The sequence below is a fragment of the Astatotilapia calliptera genome, chromosome 5 (assembly GCF_900246225.1).
Source record: "Astatotilapia calliptera chromosome 5, fAstCal1.2, whole genome shotgun sequence".
Lineage (NCBI taxonomy): Eukaryota > Metazoa > Chordata > Actinopteri > Cichliformes > Cichlidae > Astatotilapia > Astatotilapia calliptera.
Genome location: NC_039306.1, coordinates 31,120,168 through 31,140,494, shown reverse-complemented (window position 1 = coordinate 31,140,494; position 20,327 = coordinate 31,120,168). Strand labels below are relative to the sequence as shown.

The following is a 20,327-nucleotide window of genomic DNA, read 5'->3' as shown; positions in this document are numbered from 1 at the left end:
ATAAACTCCAGAGGTGGAGGGGAAGGGAATGAGACCTCTGAAACAGAGGAGTTGGTGGTGTGTAAACATTGCAATGACGGTACACAATACATTTTTTTAAACCCAGTATTAGGCCTCTCAAAGACATGCCACCTCCAGCAGGTTTTCTAAAATGAGCTGAAAACAACATTCCTAACCCCGATGCTGACCTCACAACACAGCATCTCAGCTTGCTCACCTTTTAGTCTCTTTATGCCAACATGTGTTTACTGTTGTTGCAGCTCTGACCGTCAAAAGTAAGATTCTCATTACGCCGACGTATTTGCTGTCGGGCTGCAATGTGATTTCAGTTAATTTGCCTATGTCAAGATGATCATCGACTGTGTTTTCAAGGGCACGATCACATAATTATTGCCCTTACTTTAATTGGAAGTATAATTTGATGAAGCTGTTGACGTGAAAAGTGGAAGGCTGTGTTGGTAATTTTCTCGTTTCATGCAATGTGGCAGAATGCTGTTATTGTTTAAACTGCCTGTGACTCCTTTGCTTTAAGCTGAGGCACCTTAATGCAGTCATAATAGTCATATTATTACTATTTATGTGTGATACACACAACTAAACAGCCTTGGGTTAATTTGGCATGCATGGAATGCACTGAGTAAGATATAAATATATACTTATATTCTAAAATATAAAGATTTTATTTTCATTGTCACAAGTCTTATCTACTTTTCCCTAAAAGACCCTTTTCTTTCTGCGCTTTTCTTTTCTTTATACTCTGATGACAGTGAGGAAAGACTTCCCAGAAATGTATCTTTTCATCCATTACTGTCTGAACTTCCTATCATATCCTGTTGACTCAACTCTCTTTGTTCCAACACCCTCGGTTGTAAACCCAGACTCACACACCACACACACATTTCACTGCATGTGTCATCAGTTACAAGGAAAAAGAAAACAGCACACTTTGTTTATTCTTCAATGTGCCCGTAATACCACGCCTTGGGCGTAGTGAATGATTTTGTTACTGCTTCTTTGCTTTTTTTTTGAATTTCATTTTGAATTTCCTTATCACATATCGGTATTACAGCGCAAGTACATCTTGAAGTCACATTTGAATGTCTAGTCCTAAAGTATGTAGTGCTAACAGAAAACCTGGAGATTATGAGAGCTACCACACTGAAGATAACACCACCGTTTCCTAAATATATTTAAGGTATCAATATTGTTTTAGAAGCTTTTGACTTTGGTAACTGGCATAGGAAATTGACGTGAAATATCAGATTTTTAGCTTCTTATATAATTTAAACAAAATTTTTTCAACCACTAAAATCTTAAGATGGAAAAAAATAAAATAATCTTTAATAAACCAATCAAACAAAAAGCCTTTGGGATTCCATGAATTCCCAAAAGCAATTCTCACTATTTTATTAATATTTATTTTTCTTTTTTACAGTCTGCGTGACAAGAAGAGACAATATTATTATTCATTTGTATTTTTCCGATCTCCTCCGAGTGTCAATTAAGTTCACGTCCTTGCGATTTGAAGTTGCAATTGTGAGTTGCTTTGGAGTAAAAAAGTTGATGCCTAAAATGTAAATATTGCCGTCATGTGTGGGAGTGAATCTTGCTCACATTGTTCTTAGTTTGAATTTCGACACTCTCTTTATGAGTGTGATTGTTTTGAGGGGGTTCCCCTTCTCAATTTTCAAAGCAAAAAACAATTAGGCATGCAGACTGAGATATGTTGGTCTCATTTATATTTACGTGACAGAAGGACACAGATAGGCTGAGAGAAGGAGAATTTTTCTCCTTTAAAAGTCGAGCACGGTGACATGCCAGCAGTGTAGCCTCTTTGTTGCCTGCGGTCATATTTATGACTCATGATGTCATTGGACAGCCGTGTTTTTGGGAGGGTCAGCGCGTACGCCCACACACAAACGGTCACACAGCTGTTCTCTTCATACCCCTAGCTGTCTCTCCCCTTTCGGACTTAAAGTACCGTCTGACTTGTCTGGCATTAGGACTTTACTGGCACGTCTTTTCTTCTGTCTACACACAGCTTTCTGTTTGCTCGTTCCCTGTTTGATATCTTACTTTCACACAGTCCTTCGCAAGTTTCACTCACTTTTTCACACATGACTATAACGTTTTTCTCTTCTGTTTTTCTACTCCCTCTCTTATACCGTTTACTTTTGCAGGTTACAAACTTCTCAAGAAATTGACAGAAGAACTAATAGGTTGCCCGTATATGAGATGAGTTTGGATGCGCCCCCTAACTGTTTGTTTAATTGTGGGAGCAATCGTCTGAGGAACATGGAAAGAATGAGGCCAGTTATTTACCCAGATGGTTTACTGGTGGAGGTGTGAGGCTGGCCAGCTCACTGTGGGAACACAACGCTTGCTTTTCTTGGTATCGCTGACCGTTTTCAAGACCACTGTGTTTTTTTCCCCCTAGCTTTCTCCAGCTTTGTTTGCTCTGGATGGCATGTTTGATTATTTATCGTAAGGGAAAAGGGAGTAGCTGGAGCAATAAACATGTGACTGCACTGTATTTTGTTTTCCACTGAGAAGGCCGTGTCCTTTAACAGATATTTGAGGCCTCTATAAAGTCTTTTATTTGCTTTCTGAAGGGGAGTTTGACCGAGCTAAAGGAGGATCTAAAGAACTGATTTGTGTCTTTGACAATTTGTGTTTTCTGTAAGTGTGAGTTATCAACAGATAAATATTTCTTCTGGATTGCTGAACTTGTTTTGGTCTTCTCTGTCTGTGAATTTGTTTTGACATCTAAGCATTGTTTATGCCAGTCTTAGCTTTATGACACCGAACAGGATAACATGAAAGGAGGTCTGTGGTTTTTGTTGTCTTTCATACGGCAATGAGAATATTGCTCTAAGGGTTACGTCTGCACTGATAATAGGCATCAAAGTGTTCTCCGGGGACGTAACTTTTCTTTTTTAATTTCTCTTCTAGGCTCTTCAAATGGCTCGGCAAATACTTCTTCAGCAACAGCAGCAATCCCAGCCACAGCAACTGCAGTCTCAGCAAAATACTGGTCGCAAATCCCCCAAAGCCAACGACAAGCAGCAAAGCCTGCAGGTATTGTTGTCGTTCTCAGATGTTCTCTCATATTTTAACTCAGGGTTATCTGATGGCTTGGTTATTTAACTTTGTGGTTATTCAGATAATAAAAAAAAATGAAGTGAACTTGTGCAACTCTTGCTAGAACATAGTGTGCGAGAAAAAGTACAGCAGTAGTCTAAGTTCACAAACAGGAAATTAATATTGGCAGTGCAACATTTGCAGTTATGTATGCTCACGCATTATGTGTGATTTAGCGGCACACACGCTCAACCCTGTGTCATCCAGGTAGCACTGGAGGTGGTAGCACTACGCAGAAAGGGGTTCTGTTTAGAGGCCAGACACACAGAAAAATCTCATTGTGGCCGGTTGAGATCACATGAGCTCATCCAGTATTATCTGGATTATCACTGTTTGAGATTACCGCAGTAGACAGGATTGTCCTTATTGGCTGCATTTTGTTTAGGAAGTTTGTAAGCAGGAGAAAGTGTGGAAAAGAGGAAAAGCTAGAAGAGAAAGAGCTCAGTTCCTCCCGCTAAAGGGAGTTTGGCTTTGTTCTTTCCTTGCTTTCTTTTCATCACACTCATGCATACAGCAGAAATAAAAGAAGAGGCTAGTCTATACCTCTGGCAGCAGGAGGTGCTCTAGAGCAGACCGCAAGTGGGGTGTGTGTTCCAGGTGGAGGGTTTAAAGCTGGAACAGAGAGACATGAGCACGGGGTGGGAGAATGCAAAGGTATTAAGAGGTAAACAGGTGGTGGGACACTTATTTGAACTGCCTTTGTAATGCAAAGGGAAAAAAACAGTGGGGAAAAAATTGGGGGGGTTTTGTTTTGTTTTTTCATCTTGCTTTTAAGATCGACAGTGCTGTATTTCTGATGCAACATTTGCCTCACAGATGTATATCTTTGTTTGAACAAGGAGCGGTTGTTTGTGTCAGTGTGAAATTGCAAACGACTTCAGGGCATATTTGGTAATTAATACGGAGGCCCTGTTCTCTCTGTGTGTATATATATAATATTTAATACCCTTACTATCCCATTGGGGGCCCTTTTTAATGAGCTATTGTAGCAGCTAGGTCTAATGTCAGGTTGTGGAAAAGCCTCTTTGTTGTGCAGATGTCTTCGGAATAGCTCCAGAGGATGAAATATGACTGTGATGACCTTTCAGTTGTGTGCATATTTGTCAGGATTCAAATAAGTTGAAAGGATCAAACTAAACAGTTTCCCCAGCCTGCCAGGGAATTGTGCTGCAGAGGTCAACAGAGGGGACCACAACGGCAGATTCCAGCATACAGCCAGTTGTTGGTACATAGTAAAGTACTAAACCATCTCCTGCAGACAAAGACAAAATTAAAATTCTAATTTATTAATGTATACAGAGAGCTTGGCCAAGCTGTCACTCAGCTATTGAAAAGAGAGTCGGGCCCTTTCCCCCTGCCCCCCCCTCTCTTACTCCCCTCTTCTGCCCAGTTCTTGTGAAGAGAGCTCAGGCTCACTGTAGTATCTAACTAATGCTGTAAATTGCCTGCTCTCTAATGTCCTATGCTACATTTTGCTGAGTTGAAACTGCCATTATGAAAAAACCACAAGTCCAGACGAGTGTTTGTTTATCTCCAAATTACATATTCTACTAATTAAACCCAGCCCAACCACTAGCAGTGCACACACAAGGATAAGTATTCAGGCGCAGACATCACTGGGCCATTCTGTGCAAGTGTGCATTGCATTTAGTTTAACGTTTTCAGTTGGTGGCATTTCTGTTATGTTCCATATCGCAAACATTGTTTTTTTCAAACACCAGATAGTCATTTTCTCTTTTAAGAACAAACCCTGTGCTTAGAGGAGCCTCCTTCACACAGAACATTCACTATCTCCATCACACAGCCTGGATAATGATTCTCTGTTGAGCTGGACTGGGTCATCAAAAGACATGATCCAACAATTATGGGACTGTGTAGTAAGCTGACACCTCATAAAAGCACCTGATCTGCAGACGAGACTCCATTCATCTCAGTGTTCTTCCTATTAGGCACGAGGAGATGTGCAGAGAGACTTTTACTCATTTGGAGATGTGACTCACTTTCCAATTCATTCAAGTCAAAAATAATGAAGCACTGTATATATGAAACATCCAGGAAAAAAACTGACCTGCACAGAGCACTAAAGGGAAAAAAAATATGAGTCAAACAAGCCTCAGAATCCTTGATCAGCATTAAATGGCTCTTTGGTTTTATATCTTCAGCAGGGGTGCCCCCGAAGCCCCCTCACCCCTGTACCGCCCACCCCTGCCGTTGGATAAAGATGCCTGCGCTGTATACTCAGCGGCCTAGAGGCCTTTTAATCATGCTAGATATACAAACAGCTGCTATGCATGCTGGAAAGCAGCTAAACATACTTGACTGGTCAAAAAGCCAGTAAATTACATTGACAGAATGACACATGTAATTAAAAGAATCCATGCCGCTTTTACCTTTTGCGCTTCACACCTACAGTGGCACAACGACGAGAGCCGGCAACTCCCACCCCGCTAATTACCATTATCAGTGAAATGGTAGGGTTTGACTCATTAGTTCCATGTGCATTTAATTAGAGGCAGGCTGAAATTGGATTTAACTTATTACTTTTTCATGGATCACTTTCTTGTCATCACTTCAAATTGGATTGCAGCCCCAGGTAACTAATTATGCCAGCCGCAGGATCAGGAGTGGAGAAATAGGTAATTAGGAACAACACTGTCGGACCCTCGCTGATAGTCCACCAGCACCGAGGTGGGGGGAGGGGGGGAATTGATGCTCGTTTGTGGCAATGCACACGAGACCGGCTGGTTAACTACACCTCATTCCAAGGGAACCTGTGCACGCATCCACCTACTACAGGGGATTATGTGGCACCCGGGCAGGAGATGTTGTGTCAATATGGTGTCTATGCTCTGAGTGTAATATCCAGATTATGCTTGTTTCCCATCCAGGATTGTGTTTAAGATCAGCATTCAGTACGGTGAGGTACATGGCCAGCAGCCAGTTTCCTGCATCTACTGCTGAATGACAGCGACTGATTTCTGTCAGTCTGTGCTGATTGTAATGAGAATACATGAACGGCTGCTTTGAAGAGAGGCAGGTGCATAATGTAGCGTGTTAACAATTCAGGCTTTTAGCAGAGGTAGTTTGCTTGTGGAGAGGGAAAGTGATTGCTTTACTGAGAGCTTTGTTGTCCATATTAAAGTAAAGATCATCTTCTACCCTAAAAGTTTTTGCACTTATTGTAATTATGTGTTGGCCTTCTATTTTAAATGAGAAACACTATTCACAATTCACTGATAAATATTTCGCTGAACATTTTCATAATGTCAAAGGTGCATCACTTGTTATTCTTCAGACAGAGAAACTACAGATAATGTTTAAAAACCAGACAATTTCCTTATCTACACTATTACCAGCTGAAGCCTCGATCCTCTCTTCTTTCCCTTTTCTTTTCTCTCTTTCGTTCTCCTTTGCTCACTCTGTTCTCACACCATAGTGTACAGCCTCGCGGAGGGCATCTCCAGGTCAAAAGATAATGTCTTTTCAGTTTACAGGATGAAAGCCTTTTAAGTTAGAGAGCTCCCCTCCAATGCCCCTCCTCCTCCCCGCATTTGCTTTTCACATCCTTCATTTGTGGTCTGTTGGGGGGAAGCGTGATGTGACACAATCCAGGGGCCAAGCCTCTGTCTGACAGGACAGGGAGAAGCCGGCGGCTTTCCCTCCCTCTCCTACTGTTTTTGCAGTAGGCCCATGGCATTGTCCTGACACATGTATACCACAGAGCTCCAATCTGTAAGTCATTAGAGCACTAGGCCAAAGCCTGTCAGCTGGAGCTCAGCCAGTGCTGCAGGCTGATCTGAGGCAGCACTTCGAGGTGCCTCCGCAGTCTGGCCGGCCAGTGGCCCAAAGTGGCACAGCAGCGATCGCCCAGTGGCGAGGTGACAATAGGCAGGACTCTAGATTCATGTCATGGGTCGGTTATTGTGTGAAAAAAAAATCTCTGTGCATTTAGATTTAGTTTAGAGTGACATATAAATATATTTAAAGCATTATAGACCAGAAATATGAAGAAAAAGAAGTGCTGAGCATAGTGATAGAAGGAATAGTCGTTGATAATGCCGTTTGTAGCCTGATTTCACTCCGCTGTTACTGAAGTGAGTCATTCTTAGGGAAGTCGTTAAACATTTTAGCAGAGATATGCCCATTCACAAGAAAGTCACTTCATAAAATCATAGCAACAACAATGCAGTGTGTTATTCAGTTAGGGGCTGTCTCAAGGTGATTCTGTAATGAAATCTCATTCTGATGTGTGCATTGCTTTGAGGTGATAAATACTGTCAGGAAAGATCAGCACAAAGCCAAGACCGGTGCCGGGGAATAGGCCGTCTCTATGGTCGCTTGTTTTGCTTGTCATATTGTAAAAATGTATTATGTGTACTGTATATATTAGAACCAGGTTTGGGATAATCCTGTCAGAATGAAGTCATCTGTCCTGATTCCACATAGCCAAGTGGGAGGGAGGGGGGTGGTGGCGGTGGGAGCTCTCGCCCGGCCAAGTTGATGACTGTCGAATTGACTCCAGTCACAGAGCTGGGAGCCACTCTGCTGTTTGCAGGACCCTCTGTATTCATTGGAGGCCTGATGTTTCCCTTCAAGCAGTCAGCCTTCGCAACACTCCACCCCACTCAGTCATCCCCACGGATACACAAACATATACACTTCCCCTGAAATTTGTCGTATCTTTATGTCATCCTCTGGCGTTACGTCTTGATTTTAATGCTTGTCGTTTTTTTTGGAGTGATTCACACGCCCTTTGGAGAGCGGTAGAAGGATGGATGGGTGCACAGTCAGCCATAGCATTTATAAACACTAACAGCTATGCAAGGTGCAGTCAAGTCAGCATCAGCTCACAATGCAGTTTCTCTTTGGGTGTCAATGCACACTTTTGACAGCTTGGCAATTCTCTTATTCCATTTTCACTTTTGGTTAAGACTCGAATAAAGTAAACTGTTACTGCTTAGACAGCAGAAGAGTGATACAGATATACAGGTCGACACGAGGGCTTTATTTGGAGCATTTTATATTTGTGTTGGATGTTTAACAGCAGACCATAATTGTGCTTAACCGCTTTATCCATATAGTGTGCAGAAAAAGCCAAAGTAATGTAGTTCGTGATTAGACTCCTCTTTAGTCTTTAAAAAGCGATGACAGGAGCCACCCAAAGGCAGACAGGTTTCTACTCAAATCTGATAACTAACTGTAAATTTTATGCATAGCTCATCGCCCATGATAATGCATTATTTTGGTACATAGCAGAACCCAAATATCAAATGTCGCTCAGTAACTTATTTGCAGCTTTAGGTTTACTTGTGACGCTCTTTTAACCCTGGCAGCCACCGCAGAATCATTGTTATTGCTTAGTAAAAAGAACTGGGTTTCTTTGTATTAATATGGTTTTCGTTTTAAATCAAAGATGAATCAATCGCCAAAAAAGACAAGACAAAAATTCCCCCACCTCCCTAAATCGATGTTGCTCAAACCCAAAAGTGTTTTTGTTTTGACTAAGTGAAAAACCACACTAGTGCGCACTGGAAGCTCCGTTATATACTAGCTGGCATATCATCTCAGGAAATATTTTGCAAATACAGACTTCACATGTGCTGACTAAACAATGTGCTCCTGGTTGTCAAAATTAAAAGTAAATAACCAAAGCCATATATAATAGACCACGAGGAACATGGTGAGTCAGGCGTGACTTGCTGTAAGTCCTCTCTGCTCCGGGTGATAACCTCATTCGCTCAGAATGTGACTTACTCCTTCAGTAGTGTGCAGATATTTAAAGGCGGACTCGCTGTCTTTTATTTTTGATTGACTTAATAAACAGTAACAATATGCAAGAGTTTTATGCGAGAGAGGAACAAGGGCACAGAAGTGTAGAAAAAAATAATAACACGATAAATAAAAGATGCGATCGGTTTTGGTTTGGCTCTGAATAGAAACTCTCCACCTCTTCAAAAGTTGTTTGTGCTATTGTTTTACTGCTGCAGAAATGACATAGCGCTCTCCCGTGCGGCGTCAGTGCAAGTGAGTGGGTCACCAAATAACAGTTTTTTTTCCCCTTAAATCAAAAGTCACTTCTTTCTGAACTTTGCAAAGTGTGAAGTTTTGCTGTAGCTCGGAAAACACACTTTGTTCGATTTACAATTGTTTCTTAAAAGCTTTGTACTTTTGAAATAACATTTGAAATGGAAATAACAGGGAAAAAATATGTTATGTAGGTTATATTAAATAGAGCAGCTGTTATTTATATAGGTCCCACACCTGCCCTGCTGAGTCTCTGCCAGTAAACAATAAAATACTCCAAACACACAAGAGGAGAGGAAAAAAGGGTGTGTTTGTTTTCTCATGACAATGGTCCAGGTCACCAGCGCTTTTCAAGAAAAGCAATGAGAATGAATTTGTTCTCCGCTTCCACTCCATTTCCCTACTTGTCTTAATGTAGTAGCAGTAAGACACTGGTTGGCATGCCGGTGCAGCTTATTCACTGGCTGCGTTAGTGTTTTGGGAAGGCTTTGTAATTGGAGCCGAGTCGTTATCTTCAGCCATAGCTCAGGCCAGACATTAACTCATACTTTCACTCTAACTCGAGCAGGAAATGGGAGTATTTTATAATGTCATCCACTCTGTCATGAACACAATCGCTCAGTACTCTCGGTAAACTATCACAAGGGACGGGTTCAAGGCTCAAGAATATTGATGTTTCTGTGTGCACAGGAACAAAAAAAAATCCACATAGGGTGTGTATCACATCGACACATATGTGTAATTATTTTACATGGCGCAGGCACAGAGGCAATGGATTAGAAAGACAGTATGTGAGAGGAGAAGCTTGAACTGTGTGTCTGCTAAATTTATCATGAGGCCTTTGGGAGCGTTGAAATGAGAACAGTGGCCTATTACTGCTAAGAAGGTGTTTTATTGAGAATACGCCGACATGCCACCCCAGGGAGAGTGCCGGGGGAGAATAGCGTGGCCGTAGCCTAAACCACTTTGTGCGTGTTTGCGTGTGCATGCGTGTAGTTGCAAGCACATGGCTGCGTGTCACTCTCTTTTTGTGTGAGGCGTCTTGAGGGTGTCAGATAGAAAATAAAAGCCCCTTTTCTTCCACTTAATTATTCACTATGATACGTATTGGAATTGTCACTTTTGACACTTGAGGTGTCCCAGTCAATAATTTATATAGGTCAGGCCAGCTTAGCAGAGCTCATTGTTAGTTATTAGCAGATGAGAGCAGTGGCTTGTTATGCAGGCGCTCTGTTTATTTTACCAGTGTGTTTGCGGACTGGAATGTATCCCATGAACATTCCTTCATCCTTGGCCAAGGGTTTATAGCTGTTGATATGAGCTGTGTTTTAGAGCTCTGTTATTCAGCTCTGTGTTTATTGTCATGATAATTAACAAAGTGAGGTGTTAATCTTTCCTCGTGCTTTTGTCTAATTCTTTTAAGTGGGTTGCACAACTTAGTAACCCTGATTTTAATGTTGTTACAGAAGTGGGACTGATTAAGAACTCATTCCATTTTCTCATGTTTAGATGTGCTACAGAGTGGAATGTAATTAAATGTTTATAAATATTGTTCAGGAGTAGGTAGCTCAATTGAAAGATAAGACATATAGGTTGTCAGCAGTCAGGGCTTTCGCCCTACTGTCTCTCCCTGGGAGTTCAGTAAGATCTCCAGTAGGTGGCAGGGTCCTGTTTTCTTCTTCTGTCTTTTCCACTTGCTGAGTGCACACGGGTGTTAAAGAGTGTGATGATATCATGACAGCTAATTGCTCTCATTGGGATGGAGTTGGATGGATTGCCTGGTAGCTGGTGTAATGTTAGCTGTTAATGTAAGTGGTTTTAGCTTGTCTGAGGCCAAATTGAGGGATAAGTGTTTAAAAACTGGTTTGAAATTTTTTTTATGCTGCTGTGGTTGATTTTATGGCTGAATACTCGCAAACTTGGTTTTGCATATTATTACTGGTTGATTCCTATAGTAAACTCTGTAAGTACAAACTATAAAAAGATTGGCATTAGTACAGAAAATACAAAGCTACCCTAATCTCATAATTATATTATTTTAGGCTAAAATAGAATTTGTTTTTCTTGGGAAATTTTAAAGGAAGAAAATAGCTACAAAGCCTTGTGAATTGTTTGTGTGCATTTAGTGTTTTCAGCATGTAAAATGAGTTGTGCCTTTGTTCCAGCACTGTAAACAATTCCATTTAGCAGAACAATAAAGAGGCTGATAGCAAGGCCAGTTTTCTTTCTTTCCGCTAGATAGCTGTGTTTACTTATCTGTTGTTTAATTAAAGGGCCTCTTTTCTTTAAGTTCCCATTGTTTCAATTGCACGGCCCGAGTCCCGGCAGGGGTCAAAGGGTTAACAGCCGTCAACTGTGCCTTTTTTTCTCTGCCTCTCCCTCTCTCTCTCTCTTTCTCTTTCTCCTTTTTTTTTAAAGGGGCCCCCACACAAAGGCACAGTTTCACCTGCAGCCCAGCCCGCGGCTTCCTATTGTGTGGCCCCATTTGAATTGATTATGTTTAGAAGGCTGGTTGTGATTGGTGGAGAAGGGCGTGGTTGATTGGATAGTTTTGTATCTTGTCAGCCAGGGAGCAACCTTGTGCGTGCAATCTGTCTGTATCCTGAGGAAGGTTGGAGACTCCACAGCACAGCAGCGCTTGTTCTCAGCCTCTCTGCCTGCCAGCCTGCGCGCCCCTACCTCTCTCTCTCTCTCTTACTTACTCACACTCGCTCTCTCTCTCCCTCCCTCTCTCTCTTCCCCTCGCTGCTCGACTCTCCGCTCTGCTTCACTCCACACCGCGTGGCCCGGCACTCTGTTTACCCTGCCAGCTAAATGGAGTTTGTCAGGTTTGTCAATATGATTGATTTCTGTGATTTTGCCAGCTTTCTTGTATGAAAAAACTTGACAATTTAATTTGAAGAGGGAAAAGGAGAAAAGGAGTTTTATTGTCTGTCCATTGTTGACGTTCTGTCATTGTAGCTGGTTAATTTTGTCATGCTTCTTCCTATGGGAAGAGTAGTTATCCAGGGTTTACTTTGTTGTTAAGATGCTGTCAGTTTGCATGCTTGCTGTGTTAAGAGAAATATATAAAGTCATGTATGTTAGATTTATTGTCTCTAAATGTGTTGCCTTTCAGAGCAAGACTGTATGGAGATGATGTCTCTGTTTGTCTGTGCTGTTAGTTGTTTTCAGGAATTTGGCTTTTTACTGTAAGCTTGTGCAACAGTTTCCTCTGCCTTGCCTAACCACATACATGAAGTTTCTCACTGACACTTTACAGTGTTTGTTTAGTTTTGTTGACTTTGCTGATAGTGAGCTAACCAGTTAAGCAGGATCTAATACTGTACACGTTCAAATTATGGAAAGTTCTAGGAAAAACAGGAGACAGGTTTGCCAGCTCTTTTACTTTCATTTGTGTGTGTTTTTGTATTTTGCTCTTTTTTTTTTTTTTTTTTTTTAGAAAATACTTGTTAAGCTTCATTGTTTACATCCTTGAATTAAGGGTGTGCGAGTACTTGTTTTCTCCAAATTATGTTTTGCTAGTTGTGTATTTTGTGACTTGTTCCCCAGAGTTAATGAGTGCTGGTCAGACTTTGCTTGCTCTAATGGCCTGGACTAATCCTCAGTCTCCTCATGGTGTCACAGTGAATTAAGACAGTGGCTGGCACAGCTCTATATTTGACACTGTCACCACAAACCACGTTGGAGACACGCTGTCACTCTAAATGTCATCGCTCATGTCTTTCTGAAAAGTTAGTGTGCGAATGTTGGTGCGGGCCTATGCGTGTGTGTCGGCACTTGCAATAAAAGGATTGCAAAATACATTTAAGGGGGAAAGTTGTGGTCAATTTGCTCCATTTTTCTACTGTCAAGTTTGAGTCCTCCTTGACAGTTTTGAGGTTTTACACAGAAGACAGTTATTGACTTTCTGTTGTTTAATGACCTCAAGTATTTTTACTGCAGTCATTTAAGTAATACGCTCATATAGCAACAGAAGAACTTGTGTTTTTTTTCCCTTTTTTGAAGTGTTTTTGTTGTATTTCTCAGCATTTCTGAAACTTTTTTTCCCCTTTGGTACAGTCTTTCAACTCTCACAGCTAAGAAAGTGGACAGGAGGAGAGATGGAGCAGATTATCAGATAGTTGAGAAGCAGGACAGCGAAGCCTAAACAGGGCAGTGTTCGCCGTAATGTTGTGCAGCTGTGCAGCCGAGACTCGCAGTTTGGGAGAGCTGGAGTGCGAGCTGATTGGGTTGACAGTTTGTAATCAAAGTTGATTTATTGTTCATTAGTAGTGCATTAGCCCTTTCAGGCTGGGGCGTTATTTGTGCAGTGGCCTGTCAAGGCGAGGGGCTGCCAGCACCTGTCATTTCTAAACCATGACATAGGCAACCAGATATTAGCTGTGTACCCGGAGAGGGGGGCACACGGGGGTAGCCTGCAGAGCCCCACGGCTCACTGGGATATCCTTTACAGGGACGGTCTTTGCTTTGTACTGGAGCAGGCAGGCAAGACAGAGAGGAGAGACGGGGGAATAGTTTAGCAGTGATATAGTGAGCCACCAGCTGCTCTCTGCTGTTATTCTCTGGCTTTCCCGACTAAAACATGTTTTTACTTGAAAAAGGCTTGCAATCGTTTTTCCTTTTTTTTTTTCTTTTTTTTGCCCGTTGCTATTTGGAGAATGTGCATCTCTGTTTCAAACGGGGAAGATTAACATTACACTTGAGATGCCATGTGTTTCAAAAGGTTGAGATGGTAGGATAATGATGAGATTACATGGTGTAGAGTGTTTTATGGCAGAAGGTCTTTTTAACCATTCATCTAAGTCCCAGCCTATATATTTCTAAAGTATTAAAGGGAGCCTATTGTCATGTTGCATCTAGAAAATAAGGGTGGATTATTGGGACTGAAACACTTCTTCTTCTTTTTTTCTCCATATACTGGTTTTTACTTAATTCCAAAAACATGCTGCTGTCAGTGTGAATTTATTTCAATATAATTTATATAATTTAATTATTTGGCTGTTCACTTAAAAACAGCATTAAGAGTGTCAAGAAGCAACATAATTTGTGTCCCTCTTGTCTGCCGTCATGGAAACAAGGATTAGCTTTGCCTTGCTGGTGTGCAGAGAATAGAAACAATCTGTACGAGGATGTGTCAGCCATTGTCTTTTGACTACACTTTCATTTCAAAGGGATTTCAGAGGCTGTGATCTTAATTAAATCTCAACTGACTCGAATAATGCATCTGAAAACACGCAGCGTTGCGTAACCGTGTAAAGCTGGTGAACTAAAGATCACGGGCGCACAGTTTATATGAACAGCGGTCGTAAGATGTTTCCGGGAAAGGTGCAAACATCGAACAGTTGTGTGTAGGACATCACTCACCGAGAATTTGGTTTGCTTGGTTTCAGAACTCAAAATACCTTGTAAAATACATACTTGGAGGTGTGGCTTGAAAAGGTCAGAAAGAATGACAGGACAGTGAGTCACACACCAAAATGTATGATACACTCCTTTCTTTTAATTTTTTTGTAAGCAAAAGAAACAAAGAATTGTATCAGAAGTATTTGAACCACCTTTAATATAATATTTTAACACAATTTTCATTTTTTTTTATAAAATCCAAGTCAAATCTTCTTTTTTTTTTTTTAATACAAAAGTGAACATTTTAAATACCAAAGTGTGATCGTGATGCGGCACAAGTGTGTGCGTTTGAGGGGGAAGAGGGAGGGCGACCTATGTGCGCTCCCTCAGCGGTGGTCACCTGCAGTGGCGGCTCCCTCCAGTGTGGGAAACGGCGTCCAGGTCGCAGCTCGGCTGTTATTGCTGGGGCGAGAGCTTGCTCACGTTGCCGTGCAGTTTGTTTGTTTAAACCCGATGCTGGGTCGAGCTCCGGCGAAAACCTGTTTGTTTGTAGTCGTCGAGTTAATTAAAACGCAATCTTAACTTTTGTTTTTACAGTTGTTGCAAATAATTTGAGTCTCGCTCCCCCTCACACATCTCCGCCCCGAACTCAGAAGATATAGTGCATGGTAAATGTGGCTGTGATTATCCTGTTTATCTGAGCTGTAAATATTTTTAAAACAGCTTGATTGTGGATGACAAGAAAGGAATTATGGTGGTCTAACATATGTTGGGATTATTTAGTACTTGTGTCCTACTTTTTACATTTAAATTCTGCTGCATAATTCACATTGTGTTGTTTTCCCAATAATGACAACCACAAACAAAATATAAATCAAGATATTCTGATTATTACTATTATTATTATTATTATTATTACAATAATCATTATTATTATTGTTGTTGTTACAATTATTATTAGGGGGAAAGGTTATTGGTGTGAATCTATTTTTTAGGGGAAATTCTCTCCACTCCAAAGATTTCAATCAACCTGAATGGCTAATGTGGAATTAGTCTTTCCAGTCTTGTCGACGACTAATTATGTTCACACATCACTTAAGTACAATAGCTCCCGTGAAATCCTCATTTTGGCAACATTTTCATGCAGGAGATCATAGTCGGGATGGGAAGTCGTTTCCTTGCGCCACAGCAGGCCAAGGTAAAACAACAGCATCAAACGGACTGGGGCTGGTATTTCTTTTTTACTTCTCCATTCCATTTGATGCCCCCACAAAACAACACGACCCCAGGGAATATAAATGAAAATTTGATAATTCTCTCTGCTTTTCTTTCTTTCTCCCCCTTTTTTTCTGCGTCTTCGTATCTTTCAGTGAAACGTCTTTGTCGGGCTCACTGACATTCACCTCCTCATCCCTCATTGCTGCTCCTCTTAATTGCCTTAGTGTGAAAAAAGGCGCTATCGTGCAGCCTCATTCACCTTACTCCTCTTCGCCGTGCTTTGACCTCTGACTTGTGATAGGAGGGGGATCTTCATTAACTCTGAATCAGTGACTCTAAAATGTTTTCAGATCTGGGGTGTGTTCCCTCATTAGATTATCGCATTTTGCACTCTTCTCTTGTTAGTTTCTCACAGACAGACGTTGTCCCACCGTAGGTGTCCCTTTATGACAAATGTTTCCTGTACTGTGTGCTGGCGCTTTTTCAGAAGTGGAGCAGTAAACAAGAGGAATATTTTAATAATTTTTTAGTTTTTTCAAATTGAGGAAAACACTTTTTAAAAAAAATAATTTTATCATGTTAAGTATTAACATTTAAATTCCTTTTTAAATGTTTTTTTTATAGTATGACATTTTTATACTCAATGTGCCGTGCATGTTTCTTTTTGTGCATGTGAAAAATGTGGTTTTGCTCTTCATATACAATCTATTATGGGCTGCACGTGTGCCTGTATGTACTTGTGGCAGTTAACATGCCACAGTTCTGTGCATGGGTGTGTTTGTCTGCATCTGTGTGTTTGGCCAGCAGGCCTGTGCTGGTACAGTATATTGCCTCCAGTCACTGTGCAGCTGTGTGAGAATGTTCCAGGTTTGAATGTTTATGTATGGGAGGCACCTGGAGAGCACCACACCTTCATGAAATTCATAAACGTCAGCTATTTCTGGCATCCTCAGAATGTCCTCTTTTTCACACTCTCATATTGGTGGAGTAGATTAGAGCTGGGCTCAGTGGATCCCTCCAGTTATTAGCCCAGTACGGGTCTCCTTTTAGACTATCTTTAGATGGTGATATATTTTTGTGGATCATTTGGAGTCATGATGTTATCCAAGAGATAAGGGAGTGCACCATATGGGAGTGCTCTAAATGGCGACTGGCGTCCTGTGTTTGCGTTAAATGGGCACGATACAGCGGCCAAGGCAATATTTTTCAGTTAAAGTGCTCCTCCCGCCCTTCCACTCAATAGGACCCAGTCTTAGGCAGATTTTCACTCCTTCAGCACAGGATTAAATGGTAGTAGTTACATTGATCAATAGGTTAAGAAGCATACAATCCCTCTTGCTGCTAATGACCTCAGTAGTAATGGGTAATAAAATGGGGGTCTGTAATAGCCTCTTGCTGGGGCTGTTCACGGAGGAGGCTGCTCTAACTGTAGTTACTGAGAGCCAGATGCTCTTGACAAGGCGAAGTGTGAAACCGTGATGAGATACACACCTCAGGTGTAAAGAATTAAGACAGTTACACTGAAGGAAATCTCTGTGTAATTTGTAATGAAATCGACAGTTATTGAGATCTGGTTAAGTGTATAAAACCTCTGTGTTAACTCGAAGTTTGCTCTCCCCTTTTCCACATCACACTGTGTAATATGGCATGACAAAATGATTATACATTTGAAACGAAGACAAAATTTGCAGCCTTTACACGCTGGTAAAAAATAGAGCATGACTAATATGGAGTAGATTTTTTACGCATGTAGTAAAAGTGAAGTTTGTGGAGAAAAAGGGGGGGGGGGGGGGGGGGGGCATTTTTATTTATCCTCTTTTGGAGGGGGTAAATGCCACATTTCGACGTGCACTGCATATCACATCACGTACGGGTTTGCATGTCAGCAAGACCAGGCTGCTTGGTTGACCTTCAGAATAGTTCATCAAAATTAGTGATGCCCAGAAAAAAGGACTTCGCTGGATAATGACTGTGAAATTAGGAAATGGGAGGCCGAGGCTATGCAAATGACAGGACAAGTCATGTGCAAAAGTCAAGATGAACTGCATATTAAGACATAATACAGGGGGGAATTAATATTGCATTTTCCTCCTCGCACCCCTTGCGCCTCCTGCTGAAAATAAGAAATGTGAAGTGTGTGTTGGTCCTGGGTGGGGCTGACCCTCCTTCATTCTCTTGGGTTTGGAAGAACATATCCCAGTGTAGTCTGGCACGGCTCAATAAAGTTAACAGAGAGCATCAAAGCTGCTCCGTTCTGTTTGACATCACTGCCCTTTCCTCTGCATTTTCACTACAAGCTGTTCATTATGGCAGTGCTTTGTTTTTGTTTTATGCTACAATGGGGAGAGTGAATAAGGTGATATGGATGCAGGGCGTGTGTCAAGAAAAGCCCCTTCGTTACCGGACGAGATTTTAAACAGCTAAATTGCATTCAGAAAAGCATGAAAAATTCAGAGGGGTGTCATTAGCTTTAAGGTGACCACACAATTTGGGTAACCTTGGTGAAGACAGTCTGTCACCGGTTATGTCTGCTCTATCGGCTGCTGACATCAGCCTGAAAGAGTACATTTTAATACTCGCTTATGCACACACAGATACTAATGTATTCGTGCACAAAAAGAACCACAGCCGCAACATGTTAACAACTGCAAAGACGCCGCAGTATACAAGCATATCTCCATCGCTGTTTGTCATCCAAATGTCAGGGAAAGGAGCTTTTAATGGTATTGCACATCATAGCAGTGAGTGGCAGCATCCAGACACACTCCAAGTCCCCTATGTCGCTGGAGCAATTAAGGCACCCTGACAACTGTGGGGGCTCTTTCGGTGTCACAACAAATCACTTGTTTTGAGGAGTCATGCACTCACACCTTTCTGCAGGGAGTTAGTTAGGGGCCCGTGTGTTCTTCACCATGGCTCCTCCTCCAGGCGCTCTATATCTTCACAATAATAGATCGCTGTTGACAGCATCTCTAATGAAATGTTCTCACATGACATGTCGTGCATGCGCGACAAGCGAACCACAGCATTTTTGGAGGCAATCTTTCACGTCTTCAGGTATGACACATTTGCCGCGTCGTGCAAACGGCGATGCTTATTGGAGCTTCGCCGTTTGTAAATGCAGATCATATCGGGTTTTGTGGAGGGGGTATGTGCGAGAGAGGGGAAGGTGGAAGGATGGAAGTCGGGGTGGACGTGTTGACCCACGCCTGGCTCTCTTGTGTCCTTTAGCCTGTCTCAGTCTGGTGTGGTGTCATAATGGTTAGAGGGGCGAAATGTGTGTGTTAGATGTTTGCTGGAGGTCATGTGCAGATTGCAACACTTCAAGATGACACTTGAGATGAATTCCTAGAATGCATCAAAGCCTCTTATAGTCTATTATGTTTGTCTAATGTGTGTCTTTGTTTTTTGTTGAGCTACATTTTTTTACCCTACCTTGCTTGTAGGCTGTAGCACACATGTGACAGTAAACAAGAAGGAGCCAGTGTTGAGGATGGATTGCTTTTTGCTTCCTGCACTAATTAACAGCTATCTGCTTGTTGTGTGTGCAGGTTCCAGTGTCAGTGGCTATGATGACACCTCAAGTGATAACTCCACAGCAAATGCAGCAGATTCTTCAGCAACAAGTCCTGAGCCCTCAGCAGCTCCAGGTTCTTCTCCAGCAGCAACAGGCCCTCATGTTACAACAGGTAACGTACATTCATGCTACCAGTAATCTTCTTCAGACGGGGCCATCAAGTTTCAGATGGTGAATGTCTCAGCTTGAAATGAAAATCTTCTTATGTATAGACCATGTTTCACAAAGATAAATTCACTTTGAACTGCTATTCTCCTTTCTTTTCTAAGCCTCAAAGACAGCATCCCTCAAAGTGTTGAAAATTCTCACAAAATCCACTGCCAGGTTTGCATGACTGATAGACTTTGCTTCACATGTCACCCTCCCGTCTCTTCTGCAGCAGCAACTCCAAGAATTCTACAAGAAGCAGCAGGAACAACTCCACCTCCAGCTCCTCCAGCAGCAGCAACAGCAGCAACATGCAGGCAGCAAGCAGAGTAAAGAGGTAAGCTGACATCACTCCAGCCGCCTGCCATTACCAAACATTGGCCAGACAGAGTACGGAAGGCATGCGTGCTCCCTCCCTCAACTCCATCTGCTTTCAGCCTGTGGTTAAAGCAGAGACGGGGGGAGAATCAAGTGCACTCATGCTTCTGATTAGCATGTCAGACTGGCTGGATAAATGGTAACAACTGACTTATACTGTGCTAAGAATCCAGTGTCTCTTTTTTGGACCTGTCTCCACATTAAATGTATAATATGTTACAGAAAAGACTCAGGCCATTGTTGTAGTTTTTTTTCTAGTAAACAAGTGTCCTAAGCAACAAAGAGATGACCGTTCCTCTGAGCCTTGTGTAGGACATAATGAAAGGCAGAAGGGAGAAAGGCAGAAACACAGAGCATATAAATCTGAGAGGCTTTTCTCGGTAATTAACATGGAAATGGCAGAGGAAAAGAAGGCATGTAATTGTGAGATATCAGTGCAGAGAGCGCTTCCAGCTTTGTTGCCCATGTTGAGTTTTTTTTCACCATTTTTCTTTCT

General features: G+C 41.8%; 1 protein-coding gene across 10 annotated transcripts in view; it reads left to right on the top strand.

Moving 5' to 3' along the window:
* Positions 1 to 20,327, top strand: part of foxp1b (forkhead box P1b) — a 147,921-nt gene that overhangs the window by 94,539 nt on the left and 33,055 nt on the right. For 7 of the 10 annotated variants that reach the window (XM_026168893.1, XM_026168895.1, XM_026168892.1 and 4 more), the window contains 3 exons: positions 2,953 to 3,078; positions 19,281 to 19,418; positions 19,686 to 19,790. In XM_026168893.1, the coding sequence (XP_026024678.1) occupies positions 2,953 to 3,078; positions 19,281 to 19,418; positions 19,686 to 19,790 (369 nt within the window). Of the gene's footprint in view, positions 1 to 2,658; positions 2,680 to 2,952; positions 3,079 to 11,790; positions 11,994 to 19,280; positions 19,419 to 19,685; positions 19,791 to 20,327 lie in introns of those variants that run through there. The other 3 variants (XM_026168899.1, XM_026168898.1, XM_026168901.1) reach the window with 3 other exon arrangements.